At 52.6% G+C, this 23,753-nt stretch overlaps 8 protein-coding genes across 8 annotated transcripts; 4 read left to right on the top strand and 4 right to left on the bottom strand.

The window, feature by feature from the left end:
- Positions 1-828: 828 nt before the first annotated feature.
- Positions 829-1,041, bottom strand: CORC01_05717 (uncharacterized protein; the record flags this gene model as incomplete). The annotated part of the gene is made up of 1 exon (XM_022617359.1): positions 829-1,041. The coding sequence occupies one exon, from the start codon at positions 1,039-1,041 to the stop codon at positions 829-831; it is 213 nt and encodes a 70-aa protein (XP_022476176.1).
- A 1,159-nt stretch (positions 1,042-2,200) lies between these two features.
- CORC01_05716 (uncharacterized protein) lies at positions 2,201-4,381 on the top strand (the record flags this gene model as incomplete). Its single annotated transcript, XM_022617358.1, has 3 exons — positions 2,201-2,817; positions 2,891-3,136; positions 3,208-4,381. 3 exons carry the CDS (start codon positions 2,201-2,203, stop codon positions 4,379-4,381), a joined length of 2,037 nt encoding a protein of 678 aa, XP_022476175.1.
- Positions 4,382-5,653: 1,272 nt separating this feature from the next.
- CORC01_05715 (cation diffusion facilitator 1) lies at positions 5,654-7,081 on the top strand (the record flags this gene model as incomplete). The annotated part of the gene is made up of 3 exons (XM_022617357.1): positions 5,654-6,683; positions 6,755-6,969; positions 7,055-7,081. The coding sequence occupies 3 exons, from the start codon at positions 5,654-5,656 to the stop codon at positions 7,079-7,081; spliced, it is 1,272 nt and encodes a 423-aa protein (XP_022476174.1).
- A 934-nt stretch (positions 7,082-8,015) lies between these two features.
- On the top strand, positions 8,016-12,963 carry CORC01_05714 (uncharacterized protein; the record flags this gene model as incomplete). Its single annotated transcript, XM_022617356.1, has 4 exons — positions 8,016-8,318; positions 8,380-9,909; positions 9,963-10,778; positions 10,852-12,963. The coding sequence occupies 4 exons, from the start codon at positions 8,016-8,018 to the stop codon at positions 12,961-12,963; spliced, it is 4,761 nt and encodes a 1,586-aa protein (XP_022476173.1).
- A 483-nt stretch (positions 12,964-13,446) lies between these two features.
- On the bottom strand, positions 13,447-14,487 carry CORC01_05713 (UbiA prenyltransferase; the record flags this gene model as incomplete). The annotated part of the gene is made up of 1 exon (XM_022617355.1): positions 13,447-14,487. One exon carries the CDS (start codon positions 14,485-14,487, stop codon positions 13,447-13,449), a length of 1,041 nt encoding a protein of 346 aa, XP_022476172.1.
- A 1,149-nt stretch (positions 14,488-15,636) lies between these two features.
- On the top strand, positions 15,637-15,908 carry CORC01_05712 (uncharacterized protein; the record flags this gene model as incomplete). The annotated part of the gene is made up of 2 exons (XM_022617354.1): positions 15,637-15,757; positions 15,817-15,908. 2 exons carry the CDS (start codon positions 15,637-15,639, stop codon positions 15,906-15,908), a joined length of 213 nt encoding a protein of 70 aa, XP_022476171.1.
- A 185-nt stretch (positions 15,909-16,093) lies between these two features.
- Positions 16,094-18,650, bottom strand: CORC01_05711 (glycosyl hydrolase family 3 N terminal domain-containing protein; the record flags this gene model as incomplete). Its single annotated transcript, XM_022617353.1, has 3 exons — positions 16,094-18,050; positions 18,104-18,422; positions 18,482-18,650. The coding sequence occupies 3 exons, from the start codon at positions 18,648-18,650 to the stop codon at positions 16,094-16,096; spliced, it is 2,445 nt and encodes an 814-aa protein (XP_022476170.1).
- Positions 18,651-22,731: 4,081 nt separating this feature from the next.
- On the bottom strand, positions 22,732-23,561 carry CORC01_05710 (glucose-methanol-choline oxidoreductase; the record flags this gene model as incomplete). The annotated part of the gene is made up of 3 exons (XM_022617352.1): positions 22,732-22,874; positions 22,958-23,078; positions 23,316-23,561. The coding sequence occupies 3 exons, from the start codon at positions 23,559-23,561 to the stop codon at positions 22,732-22,734; spliced, it is 510 nt and encodes a 169-aa protein (XP_022476169.1).
- Positions 23,562-23,753: the final 192 nt, after the last annotated feature.

The following is a 23,753-nucleotide window of genomic DNA, read 5'->3' as shown; positions in this document are numbered from 1 at the left end:
TTGACGAAGCGCTCCTCATTCGTGGGAAGAAGGTGGGTGAATTTCGACTCGGGCCAACAGGGGCCGAGTCGACCGCTCAGTGGGCTTTCGGCCGACCGTTTCCCGAGCGGATCCGGGCAGATGGATACATTATATACCCCATGGGGGAGGTAATCGGTGAAGGGTCCGTCTGATCCGGGGTTGATAGGTTCCGTTGAGCCCGGAGCTCTCCAAGTTTCTCGTGCCTCTTTCGACAAAAGCGGTCCATACTAAATCTATTGCCTTTCACTGAGCGGATTGAGCCAACACCACCCACATACGATGCAGGGACTTGGCTTGATATTGACGAAGAGTATAATGGCAACTACCTCTCATCAGGCAATTTAACCCAGGAAGTTGTGGCCCCCGACATGGTCTAGCAATTGGAAAATCAATAGAGATCCATGGGATTGTCCAGAGTATCGTGAGGTCGGTTCTAGCTCCGTGGCTTTGACCTGATGTGGCCTCAGATCTATTTGACAGCTTGTGACGCGACTCGATCTTCAAGGTTGGATTTGATGGATTGCGATAGCCGGAATTGGGATAGAAATGAGATCCCAAGCCATCCGTTGGCGAATCCGATTTTTGATTCGAAATGAATGGGCAACGACATCTCCTCGAAGGTTCTGGAGGATAGGTTCCTTGGTGATTGGACCTCATCCGCCAATAACGTGAGTCTCGTAGTCTTTGATCTTGAACCAGGCAATAGATATATTTTTGTGTAAAGGTCGACCCAAAGCCAGGACTGGCAGGACCAGATTCCATATGCAATTAGCTAGCTTCATCGAAAATGATGACAAGTCTGCTTTCTCATACTTGAATGCACGATCCCAAGCCAAATGGGACAGGCCGTTGCGGGAAACTCGAACACTGGCGCTGGCGAGATTTCCTGTTTGGGCATTGAGCTCGTGCTCTGACTTGGGACCTCGGACGTGTTCCTGGTGGGGTTGGAAAACATTGACTTTGGACATGACAGAATTGAAACCCGACGCATTCGGCTGCGGGGGTTCTCGCGGGTCGCATTTCTTGCCGGGGGGAGATGCCGGCCGGGGGACCGAACACGAGGTGAGGCTCCATTTGGAGGTGGGTAAATAGACACTAGATTCAGGTCTGGATGGCGCATAGTTAAGTCGGCAGCAACTTTGTGGCTGAACATTACCTATCATGAGATTCATTAGAACGGCTGGACAGATCAGAATGCAACGTTTGCGCTCAAGGTATTATTTGAACACAGAGCTTCCATCTGAGCGCCGCAAAGGATACGATTAATTCAAGTGACTCGTGAGTTTACACAGCCACCACAGCCCAGCAATTACAACCAAGGGCAGCATTTTCCTAGATTCCGAGGCGGCTGAATACGACGAGGCATCCAATAAAGTCAGAAAAGGGACGAAACTGGGGGAAAATGGCATTGAATGACACGTACTCTGCTTGATACATGCAGGCAATGGGGAAGCTGAGCTGAGCTGAGGCCGCATATGCTCACCTATGCCTCGGGAGGACAACAGGCGCACATGCCATAAAAATAGAACCCGGGCCAAGGTAGGTATGCAATGCAGCAGAATCAGATGCTTTCAAGGCGTCGAAGAGCCAAGTCCAGTCTCATCTGGAAAATCTGCACTGATGCAAGGTGCTGCAGGTGGCCGAATAAGAAAGAGAGGGTCGCTCAGACAAAGCCGACAGGGGGCAGGTCAGAAAGACTGACACTTGACACAGCGACACCCGTGGTCTGTTCACTCTTTTGTTCACGGACTCGACGTATGAAAGAGTGCCCTTGTTGCACATTCTTGAAATTCCCAAGTGGTGAATATTCCTCTCCTTCCCCCACTCAGTACAAATACCAAGCCAAACAACCAGTGACATTCCGTCCAGTGACGTCACAAGCCCGTGATCCACAAATTCAACCGGAGCACCGGAGCACCGGTGACCCAACACGGTCGCGGGCACCTTCCAGAAACGAAACATCCTTTTCACCTCGCTTGGAGTCAGCTACTACCACCCAGCTCCTGCCTACTGACCTTATAATTCACCTTACCACATTACAGTGCTAACTGCGAAACTCCACCAGCAGCCGAATCGTCACTGCCAACAATCTTTACTCCAACAAGACCGGTCGAGTGAGAAAGACAGGCAGAAGGTGATCTAGCAGTAGATGGCCTGTGGCGCATCATTGTGAAAAGTTATGGCGTCCCAACAGACCTCTGGCCTCACCACCGAGCAGGTCAAGGCCCTGTTCAACATCCTCACCCACTTTGAAACGTATCACGAAATTGAAGACTTCAAGAAACCAGAAACCATTTCCGACTATGGCTACCCCTTTGCGCAGAGCTCCAAGCCCGGCGAGGCCGTCACCTACGCCCCCGAGTCCTCTGCTCCCCTGCTGCAGTCCCTTTTCACCAGATTCACCCTGAAGGTGCCGGGCGTCTCCTCCTTTGTCCCCGAGTTCTGGAACGTCCGCGTCCAGAGCATCCTCAAGAATTTCGCCGAGGCCGAGCTGTCCGAGAGCTACGAAAAGGGCGCCCTGGGTACTAGAAAGACTCTGGCGACCGCCTCGTCTACCGTCATCGAGACCGTCGCGCGAGGCATGATTGGTGGCGGACCCTACAGCGACCCGGCGACCCGGCTTCAGCAGTACGACTTGGAGAGGGCGGAAGACCTGGCACAGGCGTGGGATGATGCTATGCATGACCTCGTGTACGGAGACCTTTGCGACAGCTTGTTTGACCACCTCGCCGAGACGGACGACTTTGAGTCGCACTCCCCAATGACCCAGGCGGCCAATCAGTACATTATTGTCCAGTCAGTATTACTTTGTGCGAAGGGGATCTAGAGCTCTGGATAAGGTAGATTCACTAACACAAACTTGAAATAGTCTGGCTGGACTAGTCCACCAAGTGCTAGTCGTCTCTCCCGAGGGTCAGTATCTCGTCAAACTCATGGAGCAGGTGCATAAAATGGTGCCATACAATTTGGTTAGGCAAACACTAAAGGTCGGCAACGCGGCGACAATGATTGCCGGCATGATGAAGATCTTTCTAGCCAAACTCAGCGTCGGCTCCGTCTCAAACTGGTTTGGCCTGACAAAGGATGCCGCCGACGGAATGAATCTTATGCAGAGGTACGCTTCCCCTAAGATCAAGCAGAGGCTCGTCACTAGGCTGCGACATGGCAAGGCTGACAAGACTACAGGATCATCTCCGTCATCCTCGGCTGGGACTGCGCAGACTTCAAGAAGACGGTTGACAGGATTGCCAAGGACAAGGCCAGGCCAAGCAAAGGCGCTCTGGAAGCCATCAAGGCTCACACCCAATCATCTCCAACCGAGCGCGAAGTCACCCGAGCCATGAGCGCACAACAAGACAAATCCATCATTGCAGTCATCCTCGAAAACGCAAACCCGGTCCTGCTGTCCGACCTCACCGAGGACGAGCACACAATGTGCCTCGAGTACTACGCAGCGCTGCTGGCCATCCGCGACCGGGAAGAAATCATCAGCATCCTCTGCAGGCAGAGCCCAGATTACCTCACCCAGGCGGTCCGCGAGGCGGTGGCCGGGATGGACCCCATCATCCGCGCCGTGCACAACAAGGTCGACCTCTCGGACCACGTCAAGGACTACCACATGTTCTTCGAACAGCTCATCGCCTGCAGCAAACCGAAAAAGGGAAAGACAAAGGACGACCCGGAGACCATGCCCACCGTGGAGGACTACGTTCATTTGTGCAAGAACAACAAGCACCTCCTGTTCAAGTGGCTGCACGCCGTGGCCGGCAAATGCCCAGAGGTCATGGACCAGTTCAGGGCGTGGGCCAAGGACTCCCTGGTCACGTTTAACAAAACCAAGACCGGCGGCGCGAGCATCGAAGAGCAGCTGGGCAACATGTTCAACCAGGTTCCCGACAACAGCAGAGCGGCTCTCCTCCCCATTATTGACGCGCACGCCTCGTACCTGCGGGATCTGGAGAAGCTTTCCTTGACGCGGATGCAGACCATCATCGAGGACAACGAGGCGAGCATGGCCGGGCCCGGTGTGTACTTGGTGCGGTGGCAGAACCTGATGGACGAGACCCTCATCACGCCGGTGACGCCCGCCGGCCCGGTGCGGCTGGGCAGAGACGTCAAGGGGGCGGCGGCCGCGCCGCCGTCGGGCAAGTCAGGATCTGCGTCGAGCGATGTCGGCGAGGTGATTGCGATGGTCCGCGACATGAATCTGTCTTCCTTGCCGGAAGCACCGGATGTCCAGCCCGTCATCAAAGCGTTGGCGCCCAGGTTCAAGCAGATGCTTACAGTAGCGTCCAGAGCCAACGGTCCTCCGACGAACTGGACGAACGGCGCGGCCAATGGACATGCTGGGCCGAGTTGAGAGCGGATGGAACGTGCGAAGGCTCGCCGACGAGTATTTCGATATGTTTCTTTTTTATTACTTATTGTTTGGGAGGGTGCGGGGATGGTTTATCTTTCGGTCTTTTGGGGTGGACTAGCATGGTGTCACATGGTGAACACTACAAAACGATTTACATGAAGACACGGAGGAATTGGCCTGGCGTTTGCGGGGATTGGAATCAAGGTTGGACTGGACTGAACGGCAGGCGGGGTAGAACACTTGCTGTAGAACAGAGCGTAGACATTGAACAGACATGTCGCCCAGTACAAATAGTATCGCGGTACACGGTGACAATGAAAGGGCTGGGAAGTTAAAACTTTGTAGGCAACGTTGAGGGATTGGCAAGTCAAAAGCTGTGACACATGTGGGCGAAGCTTATCCTACCTTAGTGCTCTTGCATGTACACATGTATCTGTTGGAGGATACATGAACCTACCTGACCTAACCAAGGTATCAGGTGGCTTTTGGCGTATGCTGCCCGTATCTTTACGGATACTACCAACAGAATACCTAGCCGTAGCAACCATATTATACCGCCTGCATCCCCTGAATAGGGTTCTGTTCAAAGTAACTTGACAAGCATCACACGAAAGGAAAAAAAAGTCTCTGCTCGTCCGCTACTCTCAGCCAATCTCTGGATGTATCCATCAGTCCACGATTCGAGTCTGCGTCATCCATCCTGGCACAGCCTCGCTTTTCCCTCTTACACTTCCCACTGAACAATCACCCACCAACACGATGGGCCACGTACAGGCAGATCATCTTGGCAATACCCATGCAGCAATCAACGGCCAGCAAAATGTCAGCAAACCAGCAACCCTGTCATCCAAAAAAGAATGCCAACGGCAAAAGTTTGCCGCCAGGCCATGCCAAGTCAGGTAGCTCGTCGAGATCATCTGGCGTCGCTAACCGATTCGATCCCTGTCTAGCGTCGGAGAGGCGGCGCACAAGGGGATGTTTAGACGAATGAGCCGCCGACAGCTCGCTTCAAATATCCCCCACTCATTTCGCCTTCGTCAAAACCTGCCCTAGCCCGGGCTGCCTCCCCAGTCGGGCCCCGACTCGAGTTTCCCTCCCTTCCAACCTCGCCCGCCTCAACTTTCCCTGACCTTATTTTTCCACATCCTCGTCTTAATTCCCTTGATATTTCAGTCAACTCCCACTCGCAACACATCAAAGCACCAGATCAATCCCTTCACCCTTCGTGGTGATCATTCATAGCTCCTATTCCTTAAAGGCACCCGTCTGACAATGTCTACGACCACAACCACCGCCCAACATAGCCCAATTACAGGCATAGACCTCACTACCCTCACCCCCAGCCATGACCCGGAATCCCGCTCTTTTTCCTCCTCGGAAATCAACGACCCTTACAACCTTGGCACGCACATCAAATCCGACGCCGACATAGTCCAACTCACATCATCCGTCAACACGGACAAGAAGCCTCGAAAGAGTAACAACGCCACCACCACCCGCAGACGCATCATCCACCACAACTTCACCCGCGGCGGCGCCAGGGACGCAAAACTCCAAGAATTCTACCGCGCCCAAAACACAAAGATTCGCGCCCTCCTCAAGAGCGTCGACGACCACGAGCGCGAGGCTAAAGAAACCCAAGGCGACAACAACCTGAAATACCAAATCGCCGTAAAGGGCAGCCTCGCCGCCAACGTCGTCCTCTCGGCCCTGCAGCTCTACGCCGCAATCACCTCGGGCTCCCTCTCCCTCTTCACCACCATGGCCGACTCCGTCTTTGACCCCGTCTCGGGCATCCTCCTGCTCCTCTCCCACCGCGCCGTCAAGAAAGTCGACACGCAAAAGTACCCCTCTGGCAAGTCCCGCATCGCCACCGCCGGCAACATTGTCTTCTCCTTCGTCATGGCCTCCGTCTCGCTGGTCCTCATCGTCATGTCGGCCCGGGACCTGGCCGCCGGCTCCGACGAGGAGACGAACGCGTTCCACTTTGCCTCGGTCATTGCCGTTGCCATTGCCTTTGGGACCAAATTCTGCCTGTGGCTGTACTGCTGGTCCATCAAGGACATTTACTCCCAGGTCGAGATCCTCTGGCGCGACCACCGCAACGATCTCTTCATCAACGGGTTTGGCATCTTGACCTTTTCCGCGGGGAGCAAGATCAAGTGGTGGATCGATCCCATGGGCGCCATCCTCTTGTCGTTTCTGATTGCTGGGTTGTGGTTGCGGACCGCGTATGAGGAGTTCCAGCTGTTGATTGGCGTGTCCGCTGAGCCAGAGTTCTTGCAGCTCATCACTTACATCGGTAAGTCCCCCCGCCCCCTACTCCTTTGTCAAAAACGAAAAAAAAAGGGTCTGATGGAATCTTGTGTAAAGCCATGACCCATTCTCCCGAGGTCAAGCAGATTGACACCGTTCGCGCTTACCACAGCGGACCCCGCTACATTGTCGAGATTGACATCGTCATGGACCGCCATGAGAGACTGGAGATTGCGCACGATGTGGCCGAGGCTCTTCAGATCAAGATTGAGAAGCTGCCCGGCGTCGAAAGAGCTTTTGTTCACGTTGACTATGAGACTAGCCATAAGCCTGTAAGTCTTTCGTCTGCTACCTAGTACATGATTGAAGAAGCCATCGTGTTTCTCTAGTGTTTTTTACTGACGCTGGAAATGAAAGGAACACGACTTGAAGAAGGACCTCTGATAGCTCGACCCCCAGTACTTTGATCGCCTTGTGAATGACTGTACAATACCGATAAAAGCCAAGGATACCCTAGATCAAATCCTTCGTACATACCGAATATACACAAGATTTTGGCATGATAAATTCACCTGCATCCAGAGACTCACATCTCTCCTTGCATGAGAGAGATTCAGGGACAGGCTCCAAGACCTTGTGTATGTATATGATGAGTATATCAGAGAGTGCTCACATGGAAGGTTCCAGCCTTGCAACTCTTGACGTCAGGTATCCCATGACTTTAGTGGCAGCAAACGCTAATCGAAGCTGATAGGAAGGTGCATTAGCCTTGGACATCTTGCATGTTGGCATATACAAGAAAAGCGGCGTCTTGCTTATTTTAAGTGCAGTGACTGAGCTAGAACACAGGAGGCAAGTAAGCTGACCTAAGATGACCTGAGATGGCCCGTCGAGTGACCCTGAAGAATGCTCTTTCACGTTGTGTGATTGGATGCAGCGGCCGTTCGGTTCAGTAGCCTCATACCTATACCAGGTCAGCCGCAATCTGGTAGCTCGTAACTGGAAACCCTTGCTTATAATCACCCCACCATCTGCTGCGAAGAACTACCTGGAGGTATTTAGCGCTGCCTCAAGCTGTAACGTCGGATTAGGCTGCAGGATTACTCGCCATAATTACTGCTTAGTTTCCCCGCCCACGCACAGCTCATGTGTCCGCCTGGCCGCAAACCAATTATATAGACATCAGCAACCAAGATTCCTTCTTCTCATTGTCATATTGAAGTAACGAGTTGACTCACACCAGAATCAGCCATCGCGTCAACTCGTTGGAGAGATACCCAGATACTGCTGGCCTTGAGCTATTTGGTACAACAGATTTCTACCATCACCGCCAGTTCATTACTCCGATCTCTTGCTTTCATTAGGAACACGTGGCACGATGAGGGACCAGGAGCCATCAGACTCACCGGGCAAGAAATTGGCGGCCAGTAGAGAAGGATCCATGGATGAGATCTGGGCATCCGCAGCCGAGCATTTTGAGAAGATATGCGGCGAGTCCCTGAAGAAAGGCGAAGTGAAGAGTTTCGAAGATGTACAGAGACAAATCGAGAACAGCGGCAAAGCGGCTGCCAATACCAGTCAAAGCCCAGAAGACAGCTGGGACACGGCGAAAAGCGTCGGTTTGAGTTCTCTCAAGTACCTCAAGATGTTGGTGGGAGCTGCTTCACAGGCCTCTTCATTTGTGAGTCTGTCTGAATCTTGTTGTTGGCACAATGCGAGTTGTAGTTCGCTGACACCCACAGATTCCCATCCCGGCTGTTGCTAGCAACATCACAGCCAGTGCGCTGTCTTTTGTCTTCGACATCCCTCAAGCCATCAAAGGATATAACGATGCAGTGGATCAAGTCTTCAGTGAAGTTTCGTCGGCGCTGTCTCAGTTCCAGATCTATCAAGCGATGGAAAACGTCGACCGACTTCTCATTAACCAGATCAATCTGGTTCTTCTACGCTTCGTTGAGGTTTGCGCTCATGTAATCAAACACCGCCAAGGTCGCAGGCGAGACCGCGTCTTCCAACGAGTTAAGTCCATCTTTGACAGCGACACAGACTTGGCCGGTGCTATGGCGAGTTTCAAAGGGGCACTGCAAGGGCAACGCGATGTGGAAGGGACTGTCACCCTTGCCGTGGTGGTGGAAACGCAAAAGGCGGCGCAGGAAACGCACAAGGGCGTCCAATCCCTGACGGACGACGCAGACCGCACAAAGACGCTGACCAAGATTCGCGACAATTTGGGCGTTCAATCGACGGTCCGGCTCGACACCAACACCACCCAGACAGTGACTACCATATCGGACAAGTGTTTCAACGGCACGGGTTCATGGATCTGGACGCACGATGCATACGTCCACTGGACAGCATCCAACGAGAAGGATGTCTTGGTTGTGTCTGGCCCCGAATCATCCGGCAAGACATCAGTCACCGCCCTCATCACCAAACGCCTCGAGGAGCAAAAGGGGCGCACCTACGTTGCCCACTATTTCTTTCCCCCCAGCACCAAGAAATCCGAGAGCGACAAGAATCCTGTCCAGACGGCGCTAAAGTATATGGCTTTCCAGATCGCCCGTGTCGATGTCACGGTGCAAAAGGCCCTGAGCAAGGCATGTGACGCCGGGCCTGCCGCATTCCGTCGCTCATCAAGCACTGAAAACTTGGAGAAGCTATGGTCAGACCTCAAGATTGGGGCACCCGGGTCGGGAGCCACGTACTATCTTGTGTTTGACGGGCTTGAGAATCTGCACCAAGATCAACTAAAGATGCTCCTCGAGTTTGTCTTTGGTTCTCGGTCGAGAGAAAAGCCGAACCGGCGAGTCCGCATCTTGGTGAGCGGTACGGATGAAAAGCTAAAGACTGCTTATCAGCCGAACTTTGATGCGGCGCTCAAAATTCATATGGAGAAGGAGAACGAGCAGGATATGCGGATTGTCATCCTCGAGTCCTTGAACAAGCAAGGTGTGCTCCCTAATGCCGGGACCAATTCGGAGCAGCGGAAGGCAAAGGAAAAGATTCTTGAAAAACTTCCGCAGAACGTTAATGGAAGGTACTCAACTTTCCAACCTCAGCTAGACGGAGTGATACGTCTTTTGAGCACACGTATGGCCACGGTACAAGAGTTGGACCGCATGCTTGATCAGTCAATGAGCAGTTTCGAAGCGGCAATCAACGATCTACAGCGGTCCCTGACGGCTGATGAAATCTCGGAGCTGAATGAAATGCTTAAATGGGCCTTGTTTAGCCACGAGTATCTTTCTTTGGAAAAACTCGAGTCCGCCATGGTAAGCAATCCTGTTCAAACTCGTCGCTACGAATGAGCTGACACGGAGCAAAGAGGCTGTATTCGGGCATAGAATCTCTCACGTCCCTCGAATATGTGATCAAGAATAAATACTCAGCTGTGTTGATGATCGAGGATGGTACCGTCTATCCTCAAGACGGCGTTGTGGACTATCTTCGGACAAAGAGGGAACTTTCCAATCGCTCGTCGAACTTGAAAGACCGTCCTACCATAAGCATGACCATCACTATCAACAATGTTGATCAGGAGCTTTGTGGGCACTTTCTCTGGGATCTTGCAGACATGGCGATCCGGGACAAGTTCAAATTCGATTTCAACAACAACGCCTCTAGTGCCTTGCACAGCAGCAGCCAGCGTGTCATCTCAGTGGACGAGTTTGAAGCCAATCAAACCATTTTGACGCGAGCATTTGACTACTTGAAAAGCGAGCCCAAAGAACAGACAAAAGAGATTGGAGAGTATCTCATCTGCTGGCTTCCCTATCACCTGAGCCAGCTTCGACAACTCGAGGACGAAGACAAGGGGGCGTTGACGTCGCATGAACAGGCTGAGATTGGAAATAACTTGTACACCTTGTTCAAAGACGATGCGGTCCTCAGACGGCATCGAGCATCTTTCGAAGAGCTCTATTGGTGGTCAGACGAGATGATGGACGTTCAGAAGTGGTTGACCGACTCAGCCATCGTACGAAGGCTTGACAAATCGTGGCGCTCCAAGATGGAGCGGGCGCGTTATCCCACTAGGGGATATCTGAAAGAGCTCGTAAATATGGTGGTGCGAGGATTCCTGAGAGATAGGAGCTGGAGTGTCCCAAGTGCTTGTCGGTGGCTGAAGGAGTTTATGGCTGCGGTAAGTTTTTATTTTGAAAATGAGAAGCATTGCCAACAGGACATTTTGTATACTGACACCCTTTCTACAATAGGATAAGGACAAAGTTGAGAAGCTTCCGGGCGTGTCGAAACCTGGCGATGGTGACGTGAACCCAGATGATGGCTCGTCGCCTTCATCATCATCTGCTGGCTCCAGCGACGAGATAGACTGGGATATCGCGAGCAAATGGTGCCAAGACGTTCTCGGCTTGTCAGATGCAGAACTCGATTCACTTTGGTATGAAAGACTTGCCGAGGCATCCTCCTGGGTGGGGAACGATCCCGATCAAGCGATATCGCTCTACCAGAGAGCCATTCAGCTCGAAAACCCAAGCTGGCGATGTTACCACGGCTTGGGTGTGACTTACTACAATCGGGACCAGTCAGATCGGGCGATTGAACAGGTAGAGCTTGCCCTCAAGGAGGCAGAATCGGAGAAGACGATGCCCAAGCCGGGTCCCCAGGAAATTGTCGAGTTGCACTTGTTGTTGGGCAAGTACAATTATGAGGCAGGGAATATGCCCACAGCGGCACAGCATTACTCGTTGGCGTGTCAAAGCGACGATACCGAGCAATCGATCACAGGACAATTGGGACTTTTGAAGGCGAATTTGATGTCTCCAGATGCCAAAGCAGCAACGCAATTGCTGAAGACTATGCTTGCTCAAGAAGGCGGGGAGAGCAGGATGAACGACATTCTGAAGAAGATAGCACGGGACTCTGAACACGACACTCTGGCTTCAAACTTGTTCAAAAACACCAGAGAAGATCCGGTACTGCTAGAGAAGATGGTCCGCGCAATGTACTCAGCCACGCAGAAGTCGAATCCGCTAGATGAACGCAACACCGAGCCCTTTGATTTGGATGCGCAATATGCCGAGGAAGAAGCCCGCGGTGTGCTGCTCTACGACCTTGGCCTCGCCGCCTACAAGTATGGAATCTCGCTCGACGGAAAGGATCACGTCGGCGAAGCCCTGCGGCTTTGGGCCGAGAGCCGAGACCAACTAGCGAATGTCGGCGGCCGCAACGCCTACGTTGCGCGAACAAACGCCTCCTCAGCTCTCGCGAACCACTACTTCTCGAGCCAAGGGCAGGGAAAAGACGAGGAGAACCTCGAAGCGCTCACAAAACTTGTCAACGATGACTCGAATACGTATGACGACTCTCTCGCGGGACTCCTGGCAGTTCTGCACGCGTCACGCGGGGAGAACCAGAAAGCTAAAGCGGTACTCAAATCACGGGCCAGCCAGGCTCTGCAAATACTCTCTGACGAAATGCCCGAGAATGACCGCTATGGCTTCTACATTCTCCAGCAAGTGATGAAGAGCTATCGAGACTTCAAGGGTGCCTTTATCGCCCTGTCTTTGCGCGGCCACCCAGATATCGTGACGGACGGGATGAAGTTTGCAGCCGGTGACGTTACGGAGGATGGAGTGGTGGACAAGGAAAAGGTTTTAGAGATTCTCACGGCGCTGGCCAAGGAGACAGTTCAGCTCGCCAGGACCAACGTGCCAGACAGCGCATCACAACTCAAACGCATCCAAGTCGCCAAAGAACACGTAGACTCCCTTGTCCTCGCAAGTCAAGCCAATTCCACCCCTGAAGCCAATCCCAGCGATGAAGACAAGGCGGCAATTTCGAACGGCTCTGAATCTGCGACTAGCGTTGCCCATCGCCTCCTCCAGTCACGCATATCGGAACTATCCAATCTACACACCCCCAGCATCAACTTTTCGAGCAGCTATGCCTGCGATGGCCGTACCCCAGATGGCAAGAGGTGCGAGAACGAAGGGGATTTTGACCACGACTTTTACCATTGCGTCTACTGTTGGGACCGGGACTTTTGCCCCGACTGCCTGCCGCGGCTCCGTGATCCCACTTCCGACCTGATTACCGTCTGCAGCGCAAACCATCAGTGGATGCAGAGTCCGCGACAGGGAGATGAATTTTATGCAGGGCCGAGCGCGAAGAGTGTCCGGGTGCCAGTGAGTGTAGAACCAGTCAATGGCGACGCGAATATTTTACGTGCCTGTTATGCTGAGCACGGCGGGGAGGAGGTCTTGGTCGAGGATTGGAAGGCGAGCTTGGCAAGAGAGTGGGAAATTCCACTGGATGAGATTAAGGGCAGCGTGGCTGGGTTGGATACGCCTGAGAGATACGCCTGAGAATGAGGGAAATACCAAGTCGTGAAGGAAAGGAGCACGACCTATGTGCGAGTTCTTGTTCATGAACATTTTAGTGCCTACATGTACATAGGTTGGCGGTTTACGGCAGCTATCAGTCAAAAGACTCCTCAGCATCTTCAGAATTTTGTGAGGCGACACCGCGGGTCAGAATGATGAGGCAACAGATAAAGAGTCCGCCAGAGCTGTCTCACTCTTTGAATGATTTCTCGTACATTGAGTGCGAGGCTCGATCGATGTGAGCCGTTGACCCATTGTTCTAGAAGGTAACATGAGGATGAGGGTAAGATTTATAACATGCACATGGTTCTCATGGCAACTAGTCGACTTTCTCAAGCTATAATTGTAACGATCATTTCGCTTGTTACACTTTAGGCCTAGCGACTTCTCCTCAATGGAAAGCGAGAGAATTTTCCCTTGAGGTAGGAAACTTCTTACTCGCCCCAGCCAACACCGTAACCGGTCCTATGCTGCAAAAACGGGCAAGACGTACAAAACGGACATCCACAGGCACCAAAGCTTCGCAACAATATCGTCAGATTTCTCGTCTCTCCTCGCGACCGTCAGCCCGGCCATCAAGACTCCTACTCCGAGAGGAGCCGCCCAGACCGCCGGCTGGAGCTTCCAGAACAAGGGACACGCAGTAGACCACAGCATGACCATCACGGCCAACCCACCGCGAGCGACGCCCTCCCCGTAGAGCAGTGGAATCGTCTTCCGACCCCTAGCTCTATCTCCCTCCATATCGGGGAAGTCCAACGCTTGTACCGTGGTGGCAATGACAGCGCCCGTCACCCCAATCCATGCCCATGCCTTCGGCAGGAGATCTCCGCCTGAGAAGACTTCCAACGCCCCGGCGCTGAAGCACATGATGCCGCCAGTATTGATCGCGTTACGAGCCCAGATGTTGATGCTGCTGCCGTCGAGATCGTTATACATCCACAGGAGCGTCATCATAGATATTGTCGGTCTGAATCCGCCGAGTACTGCGCTTACTCCCGCCACCAGAGGTATCATGCCCAGGAGAAGGCGTTGGGCTTGCTTGGGCGTCAACCGCTTCGCAGCAAGCGGCCGCCACGGTTTATTATGCTCGTCTTCAAGAATAGAGTCTGCAAGCCGCTGGTTCGAGATTCCACAGACGATGAGGTTGAGCCATATCCACAGAATGGCCAGAGGTAGCCTTTGCAGTGTTGTGGATCTTGGTTCGTCGAATGATGTCGTGAGTGATTCGCGACTCAGCAGAGCTGCTGTGATGAAGATGATTTGAGGTGCTAGTACGGTCTTGATGTCGCTTCTCGTAAACAAGTAGAGCGTCTTTAGATGAAAGGATGCGCTATGTGCCTGGGAAGGATCAATACGATGCTTACGGCGACTTTGCGCTACGTCCAAGCGGAGAGGTGCTCTCACCAAATTCCAACGCTTGGTTGCATATCTGTACATGTAAAGTTCAGGTGCGGGAGCAACCGGAGGCTTTTCGACCAAGGCGCTCTTCTCGACGACTGTCATGGTGCCTTTCGTGCTACAAAGATCATCTACCAAACCAAAATGTTGATAAGGGTTCGATCTGTCCCTAGCTAACCGCTGCTGCCAACTGGACGGCGGGAATGGACCTACTTATTGAATCAGTCGCCTGCCCATGGGCGTGGGGAAGTCCGCGCAGAAGACTGGGAGTCGGCCTCGGCTTCAAAGCCCAAAATTGTTCAATGTGACGCCATCGTCTGATAATTGCAGTTTCTGTGTGCCTCGCAATATTGGGAACTAGATCCCGGCAAGAGACGATTGGAGAGTTTGCGAAAGGGGGCCGAGTTACCCGAAATTACGGGACGCCTTTCAAAAGAGGAAACCACTGGGAGACATTTGCCACGGGAAGTTCTTTTAAACTCAGTCGAATCCTGGTACAAGATTTCGGGAAGCTGAACTCTAGTGTACCCTGTCGCTTAGACGAAGGCCGGACTAGCAAACGTAGCAAGTCTCGGCCTGGCCGCAGCACATCCCTCTTGAGTTAAATCGGGCCATGTTACGTATTTCGAACAGCTCGTTAACCTAAATTGTGGAGAGCTGAAAACTCCGCGGCCTCCCATGAGATGACGTGTATGTTGTGGTGAAAAGCTTCAGCTCCCAATTTCCACGCCACTGTCTTGTTTGGTCTAGCCCTGCGCACTATAATCCTCAACACCTCTTATCTGCGAGCTAAAGGGCTCCTCTTTGTTATCGAAAAATATTATTGAGTGCATATTGAGCCATATCCCTTCTCACCGCCCTCAATCCCATCGCGTGCAGCTGAAGTCTTGCTTTGTGATCAATTGCCAGAACTTCCGAAGCACAAAAGATGGAGTTCATGGAATCATATCAAAATTGAATACCTCCCTGCTGACCCTGTTGGCAACAGCCGGTCGCATTTTGGCTGCGGCAGTGTCATCGGACAGGAATACAAGACATGACCCCTCGAGTTGTCATCTTCCAGAAGTTTTTATGCAAGTTGCATATCGCCCTCTAGCATTATTTATCGGCAAGACTACTCACAATCCGAAGCAACGTGGCAATGACAATAAACCGTTGGCATACCCCATGCAAAGCTCACGCAATGCAAAAGCCAGGAAAAGCTTACAGTCTCCTGCTGTCATGGTGTAAGACGAGATAGACCAAGCCGTCTGGATGGTCGTTAGATTTGTCCAAGCTTTCCATTTGAATCAGAGTCCGATGACGAGGCTTAGCACCAATGGTAGGAGAATGAAAACCGTGAACCTCGGACCAGACCAGCCCAGCTCAAGCTCAATCGAATATTTTCCCTTGAGTACGTCATAAGATTTGTTATTGAGTTTCTGGTGGATCCAGTTCGCCCAGGCAAGCGCGACATGGTCAGGGACGCGCCATTGTTCGTATGTATGCAGAAGCAATTGCAAGTCTGCAACGCCCTTGCTGTCTAGACTGACACGTGTATAAGTCCCGTCCTCAGCATTTCACAATGGATGCTCATCGTTGCCAATCAACATTGTTTGAAAATGAAAAAGATTTATTTTACTGCTACCCAGACATTACTAATATTATCCAGAGTCATAATTCGTCCATCGTATAATTCCTCCACAAAGTTGTCTACCCATTAGCTAAAGAATTACGCCTTCACCGGAGTGATCTTGGTGGACGACTTCAAGTTTCTGCTGCTCCAACCGAGGCTGAGGGTGAACTCGCCCTCGGGGATGCGCCACTCCTGTGAGACAACGTCCCAGTAGCTGAGGTCGCGACGCATCAGCTCAAAGCCAATCTTCTTGGTCTCGCCGACGGCCAGGGGCACCTTTTCGAAACCGCGGAGCTGCTTGAGAGGGGTGCCAACGGGGGTGGACTCGGGGAAGCTGACGTAGAGCTGGGGAACGGCGGCACCCTCGACGTCGCCGGTGTTGGTGATGGAGACGGTGGCGTTGTAGATGGTCTCCCAGAGGGCGGGGTTTCCGCCGGGCTCGATGGGGCGCTGCTCGGGGGCGGCGGTGATGTTGTCGTCGACGGGGCTGGCCTCGAAGTCGGCGAGCGCAAAGGTGGTGTAGCTGAGACCGAAGCCGAACTCGTAGCGGACCGGGATGTTGTGAGCGTCGAAGTAGCGGTAGTCGACCTCGAGCTTCTCGTCGAACCAGCTCTGCCAGTCGTACCAGCCGGTGGTGTTGATGGCGGTCGTGGGCGGGGCGTTGTAGTCGGTGCCGTTCAGGGCGATGGTGTAGGGGAGTCGGGCGGAGGGGTTGACGTCGCCGTAGAGGACATCGACGAGGGAGTTGCCGGACTCCTGGCCGGGGAAGTGGGCGGCGAGGATGGCCGTGACGTTGGGGTGGTCAGCCCAGGGAAGGTCGTTGATGCCGGAGGAGTGGGTGACAACGATGGTGTTGTTGCAGTGCCTGGCGACGTTCTCGACGACGTCGTCGCCGTTCCAGTCGACGCTGAGGTGCTGGCGGTCGGCGGCCTCCTCGGCCCAGGTCTTCAGGAAGACGAGGCAGACCTCAGGGGCCTTGGCGACCCAGAGATCGGTGATGTTGGACTCGATGATGAGGGTGTTGTTAAGCCACTGCTGGACGAGAGCACCATTCTTGGAGGCACGAGCCTTGATAGCCTCCAAGGGAGTGACAAGGTAGGTGAGGCGGCCAGTGCCGGAGCCACCACCAACAACAAGATTTCCGTACTCAAAGTCGTCTTGGTTATAGAAGCCCTGGGTATCCTCGCCGGCATCGTTTCCGAAGACGGCGATGGACTTGGGGGCCTTAAGAGGAAGGGCCTTGTTCTCGTTCTTGAGGAGGACGGTGGCGGCGGCGCCGTGCTTGCGGATCAGCTCGCCGTGGTTCTCGCGAACATCGCGGCTGCTCTCGCCGGTCAAGTTGAACTGGCGGACCCAGGTGGACCTAGGAGAGAAGGTGTTGAGGTCGCCGGTGGAGGGGTCGACGGTGGGGTAGTCCTTGTCCTGGTTGAGCCAGTAGTAAGGGGTCATGATGCGGACGATCATATCATCGACACGGGCGACGTTGAGGGTGCCGTTGTTGACTGCGGTGGTGACGTTGCCGCCGAAGAAAGATCCAGAAGGCCAATCCATGCCGTATGTGCCAAGTCCACCTGGCATGTCCATATCAAGACCGGCCTCAATGGCAGCAACACCGGTGTGGGTCGCTCCCCAGTCGGACATAACATAACCGTCAAATCCGAGCTCCGTCTTCAAAAGACCGTTCAGAGACTTGGAGTTCTGGCAACCGTATGAACCGTTGATACGCTGGTAGGAGCACATGAAGGAAGCAGCCTTAGCCTTGACAGCGTTAGCAAAGGGCCAGATGTAGAGCTCGTGAGCGGTTCTGTCGTCGACGTTTGAGGAGATAGCCTGCTGAGCGATGTCCGTGGAAGTGCCGTTGGGATCAAAGGTCGGGTTGCGCATAGTTTCCTGCTCGTTGAAGATCCAGTGCTTAGCAGTAGCCTGGACACCGGCATCCTGGTGACCGGTGATGGTCTCCTCCATAGCGACACCAGTCAGATACGGATCGGGACTGAAGCCCTCCCAGTTTCTGCCGGAATAGGCACTGCGGCCGAGGGGGCCAGCGACAGGGCTTTGAGAAGAGGTCAGCAAATCTTTGGCAACAACGGAAAGAGAGCCACGAACCTGAGGGCAACGTGGGCACCCTTGGCCTTGAACTCCTTGCCCATGGCAAGACCTCGCTCGTAGAGGATATCTCTGTCCCAGGTGGCTGCAGCAGAGACACCGGCGGAGAAGACACTGGCGTAGTCGGCGACACGGATGGACAGGGGACCATCCTGGAGGCAGAGACCCTGGAAACCAAGACGAGGGATGGCGACGATGTTTCCGACGCAAGGACCGGGTTGACCGGTGACCATGTCGGCCTTCTCCTCGACTGTCAGTTGAGAAACGAAAGCCCTTGCCTTGGCGAGGGCATCCTCCCAACCGGTACCAGTGGTGTTGGCTTCACACTGAGTTAGGTTCTCTGAATCCAAAGTCATTCATATTTGTCAAGAAACTCACGAGAAGGATATACTGGCTCAGAGTCTCCGTAAGGACCGAGGATGGTTGTGTTTAATGGCTGAACCCAGCTGAAGGCATCTTCAGATCGGCTGCCAGTGTCATACGCCTGGGCGTTGACTGAGGGTGCCAACAGAAGGCCGGAGAGGAAGAGGGATAGAGCTGCGGACATTGTGAGATCCTTGAGCTGTTGACTGGCGCTTGTGTTGATCTCAAGTCTCTTCGATTGGGGGTTACATGCCGTCCTTTATATGCTACCTGTTCATCGTCGGCAGCAACGTCAGTCCACCATACCCTCGCACGCACATTCTGCTCGCCGATGACCTGGATAGCCCCCTCCCGCAACGTCCGCGCGGGTAACAGAAAAGTCGGGGAAAACCTGACCATGATCGCGCCTTCATTGGTAATGCACATCGTCATGGTCCGGAAGTCGGCCCCGCACCGGTTGACACTCGAAAAACCGTACCAAAGGCGCAAAGGTGGGATATTGGGCAGGGTAATCAGCCGTAGATTTTCCAGCGACCCAACGGCTAGGCCTAGAAGGTTGGTCCAGCTCAACCGACGGCGAGGTCCGGGCAAGGCTCTGCCATAGACGTGGGGGAGAGGCGGAGTCTTGCCAAGTCCCCCGTCCGATTCCAAGTGACCATACATCGTCATATGGCTTGTGGGGTGTAATTCACATAAACGGCGGGCATGACTAGTCATAGAATCGCCGGAACAGCTGTTTAGCAGGAAGATCGAGTCATTGGGCCTCTAGAAGCATCGACACGCTCGACAGCTCAGCTCTCTTCACCGCCCGGCTTCCAGAACTACACAGCGACAACTCCGCACCAGGCCGACTGCTGAACACCAACAGGGGCGCCATCGACAAGCGGAATGAGACGAATCGTGTAAACACATGGCGCACCTGACTGTCGGTGTTTCCGCCGTGGCATCAGAGTTAAGTTCCGGAGAACTGCCGCTGTGGGCGGGACAACAATGACAAGGAACACGAGCCAATATGTGGGGGATGCGGATCGGGTGACAGCTGGAAAACCTGGAGACTCCAAGCTTTTGTTTTGTGAGCGAACCCCGGTCCGGACGCAACCCAGAGCTTGCCTACGGTACCAGCTTTTCAGAGGCAGAAAAACCGCCCCCGGCCTGATCCCAGCCACCCCCGCCCCCGCTGTCAAGGTGAGTGGACACTGGGACAGACGAGTTTGTGTGGAGGTCCGACATTGCGCCGACACTAGAGGGCCAGAGACGCAGGTTTTTTCCTCTCAAATTTCTTCGTGATGGCGGTTGGAGTAGCTCTTTAGGGGAAGCTCCTCACGATTTCTCATGGTTGAGGGAACACGGGGGGCCAAGGCCGTGGAACCGGTCGCCCCAAATCGGAGAGAAACCATACTTCTTGACTCTTGTCCCCAGTTTCCCCGCACACCTAATCGGCCCTGTTCTTCGTCCTCGGGTCATGATTTACGCTGAAGACTGAACCTCGTGGCCCGCGGAACATGTCATAGCGAACTCGAGAAGCCTGCCGCCGGATAAAGAAATGACGGCCTTTGAGCAGCTTGATCGGCCGATTAGCGCGAGGTCCGGTCTTCTCGCCAAGAGCCCGCCATGATCCATGGGAGAGAAGCCGCTCAACACGCCGAAGACGGGAAAAAAATTTTGCGTACCAGACTACCGACTCCCAGAGTCCTGGTATGAGAGGTCTCGTGAGCGGCTTCTACGTCATGATAATTCCACACCCGGGAGAATGCCGGCATTCGGATAGTGTATTACTATATACAGCAATTTGTGGGATATCCAGGCCCCATCAAATCACCGTGCCACTTTCCCACTCCTCCCAAGCAGACCACACCCATGGGGAAAGAGTTGAGTTTTGTGGAGTTGACATGCAAGTATTGGAGAACTGGACCTCTACCGCCTCTCAGGGTTTGTCAACCCTCAGCTTGGCTGCCATGCGGGGACCTTGACTTTTGTTTGCCTGTCAGGCAGTTTCCCACTTTTCTTTTTGCTCGTGAGCGTCCTTCGGAATCCGATGCTGTCCCCATGATGGAATTGTGGGTTGGGAGGTTTGTTTTCCGAGCTGGGGTCAAAGTGCGAAGTGCACAAGCGTCGATCTATTCGGCCCTTTTCAACACACGTTGGAAATTGGACGCGCAGCTTTTTAACCATAACCTCATGTTACGGGGTCGAGGTCACATCATCCCACGGTAGAGACTGCCTTGGGGTTGGAGTTGAGCTCTGTTGACAGTGATTTATTCCATAGCCGAGGTCAACCTCGGTTGAAGGCCGTGCTGTTTCCGCGTTCCGAGATCGTGAGTGCAATGTGGGGAGTCAACGGCGAATCGCCCGTTGCTTACGCTACTGAATCAAGAGTCATTGTTTTTCTCTCGTTATTTCAGGCTCCCACTTTTCTGTCTCGTGAGGTGTAAAATTTTTCCAGTCGGACTGATTCGATACGATTACAAGGTTCTGAGTTCAGAGGGAAATGAACTTACTTTGGGTCGCTAATCACGCTATAGTCAAAGCATTCTACATTCACAACAACACTCTACATCTCAGCGGATTAAACCCCTATTTTGCCGTGAGGATGACAGGAAGCCTTCTTTCGTGGTCTCCGGCAAAATTTGGGCGACAAATTTGAGGATTCTGAAGAGGTGCATCTATGACTAGAGGTAGGGAGCGGTGTCTCATGCGTTACTTCCAATAACTCTACGACCGGTCTTCAATTAGAGACCTATTCGTGTCATACAAAACTGGCATGTAGTTGTATGTAGTGTGATAGCAGACATGAGTGCCCCGCTGAGGCTCACTTTGTTCTTGGCTGAATGGTGTCATGTGGCATCTGCGAGATCATTGAATCGGATCACTTGAACGCTGCCTACAGACTACCATTGGCGTCGATCGTTTGCGGCTCTACTCAGGACGGCCGTCATAGTCCCATTTTATTCCTTCTTAGGTAAGGCCATAGTCGCATGAGCAGAAGCGCGAATGAGGAGGTTTTGTTCCAACCTCGTAAACACCCACGGTCTGATCGACAGATGTGAGCTTGATGAGTCGGACCTACTCTCGTCACAAGTGGGAACCCTGAAGTTGGCTATCACCATGATTTGCTTAGGAACGGAAGCTTGTGAGGACTTTCCGTTCAGAAATTACCAACCAGGCTGGGGTAAAGAGAAACAAGAACATGCTTACTTTACCTACTCTAGTGGGGAACTATCGTCTGACTAGTGGAGTACAATTTGTTAAAAGGTGGATATACTTCGAAAGTTCCTTAAATGGAATGGTCACAAACTTTACCTTTCTTCATAATAAAGTTAGCTTTCATACTTATATGTAAGCTTTAGTACATGTATTGAAAGCTTCCACTGGGGACATGTGAACTTGGTCCATTGTGCTGGAAAAGGATAGCCAGATTTCCTAGAGCTCCAAGGAGTGTTGAAATGCCGCAAGTACCTTATGCAACCTCTGTTCAAAGAAAACTGTTAACATCACAACTATATTTCGAATCATTGTTTGACATTATGAAACTCAATGCGAATTTTGTCATCTTATGTCTGATGGAAAGGCCAGGCCTGTATACACGGGCGGAAAGCGGCAGCCAGGACGACTGCCCAAGTTGGGTCGTACACCCTACCTTTCGGGACTCACTACTTACATTTACTGAGATACTTACTTATGTAAACGCTGATTGATTCTTGCTTGGCTGCAGTTGAGTAGTTTGTGGGTATGACCCAGATGTCAGGTTGGCACAAGCCAATCACTGTGATATTATCGCCATAATTTTCACCTTTTTTTTCTGAATTTCCGAACACGTTATGAATTAGGTCACCTACTTGATGCAACTACTGTTAGTCCTGTTCATTGTCCTGCATATTTCCGGCGGCGAGCAGGTTGTAGACTGCTCTTTCGTAGCTGAAATTGAGCTATCCGACATTTACTAGGTTATATCGATCAAGAACCAACAGTTCAGTTCAAATCAATGATCGCGGCCTCCTATCTACCTTTCACTCGACCGACTGCTGCATCCCTAAGTAGTTTGTGATCAAAGTTGCATATAATTCATTTTGACTCAAGTTTCATTCAAGACCAGCCTCATCGTGGTTGGACATTGTTATCTAAAAGAATGCTGGTAATTTGCGTTGTTGATTTAGTGTATTGAACCGAACGGATAAATAATTTCCAGCGTATTGCGTACCATGATTCGGGGCGAAGCTGCCGCTCATGCATAAACCGCACAGGACTTTGCTATTGCTTTGAAGCGCTCAAGCCAAGGAATCCTTGGCCTCCTGGATTATGACGTCGCTGGCTTTCTCGGACACCACGTACAAAGGCAAGGCAATGTCAATCACCGGGATCTTGGGGGAGACACTTGCATCAATCACCCAGAGGCCCTGGATACCGCGAACTTGGAAGTTCGTGTCGAGAACAGCCATGATATCATCGTCAAAACCGATGGGACAAGTGCACGAAGCGTGGTGTCCGTCTTACCGATCATGGTTGCTTCGTGCCGGTCCTGCATGTTGGCGCCAACACGTGGGAAGCCAACAACAACGGGGATCTTGAACGAGTCAAGCTCAGCTTTTAGTCTTAAATCATCGAGCTTCAGAAGCTGAGTTGCGTTAAAGGAGCCAGTAGAAACGATGACTACAAGGGTGGCATCAACGCTGCCAGAAGCAGTTGAGGAAGCCGATCCCGAGTGGGGTCGTCAAGGGAAAGGCTGGAGCCTTCAAAAGTCAACACCAACCAACTGCGCGCGAATTGTCACCGCTCTTATCAAATCGAATCTTGATAACCTAAAATTTTTCAGTAAGAGAAATGCTACGCCAAAGTCAAGCAAAGTATGGACAGAGAAACCTAAGAGAGTGTCGAGCTTGATATCAAGTTGATACTTGCGCGATCTATCAGCGTTGACCGCGTTGGCAATATCCCATATCAAGTCTCCCGGGCCCCTACGGATGCAATCAGTCATCGAAAGCGGAACATGGTATATTCCAGTCTTGCTCGTCTGACCAGGGGCGTTGAGCTCAAGAGGCAGCACTTGGCCAAGGCCAGTGACTGAGCTGAGCGCCAGTCCGAGAAGGCTTTTTCCCATGGCAGTAGCAGCAGAAATGATCAAAGATAGAATCTTCTGGTCTTCAGCCGCGAGAAACAGAGATGTGAGACAAGTACATGTTCTCCTCTATCTTTTGGAATTACGAGCATACGTTGTCCAGGTTTCAGGTATCGTCGTCGGTGAGCGTGCCGATGTTGGACCAATCACTGTCGTGAGAGTTGACGTTGATCA

Source organism: Colletotrichum orchidophilum (genome assembly GCF_001831195.1).
Source record: "Colletotrichum orchidophilum strain IMI 309357 chromosome Unknown Scaffold_40.1, whole genome shotgun sequence".
Lineage (NCBI taxonomy): Eukaryota > Fungi > Ascomycota > Sordariomycetes > Glomerellales > Glomerellaceae > Colletotrichum > Colletotrichum orchidophilum.
Note: the sequence above shows the minus strand (reverse complement) of the source record. Positions and strands in the feature narration are given on the sequence as shown.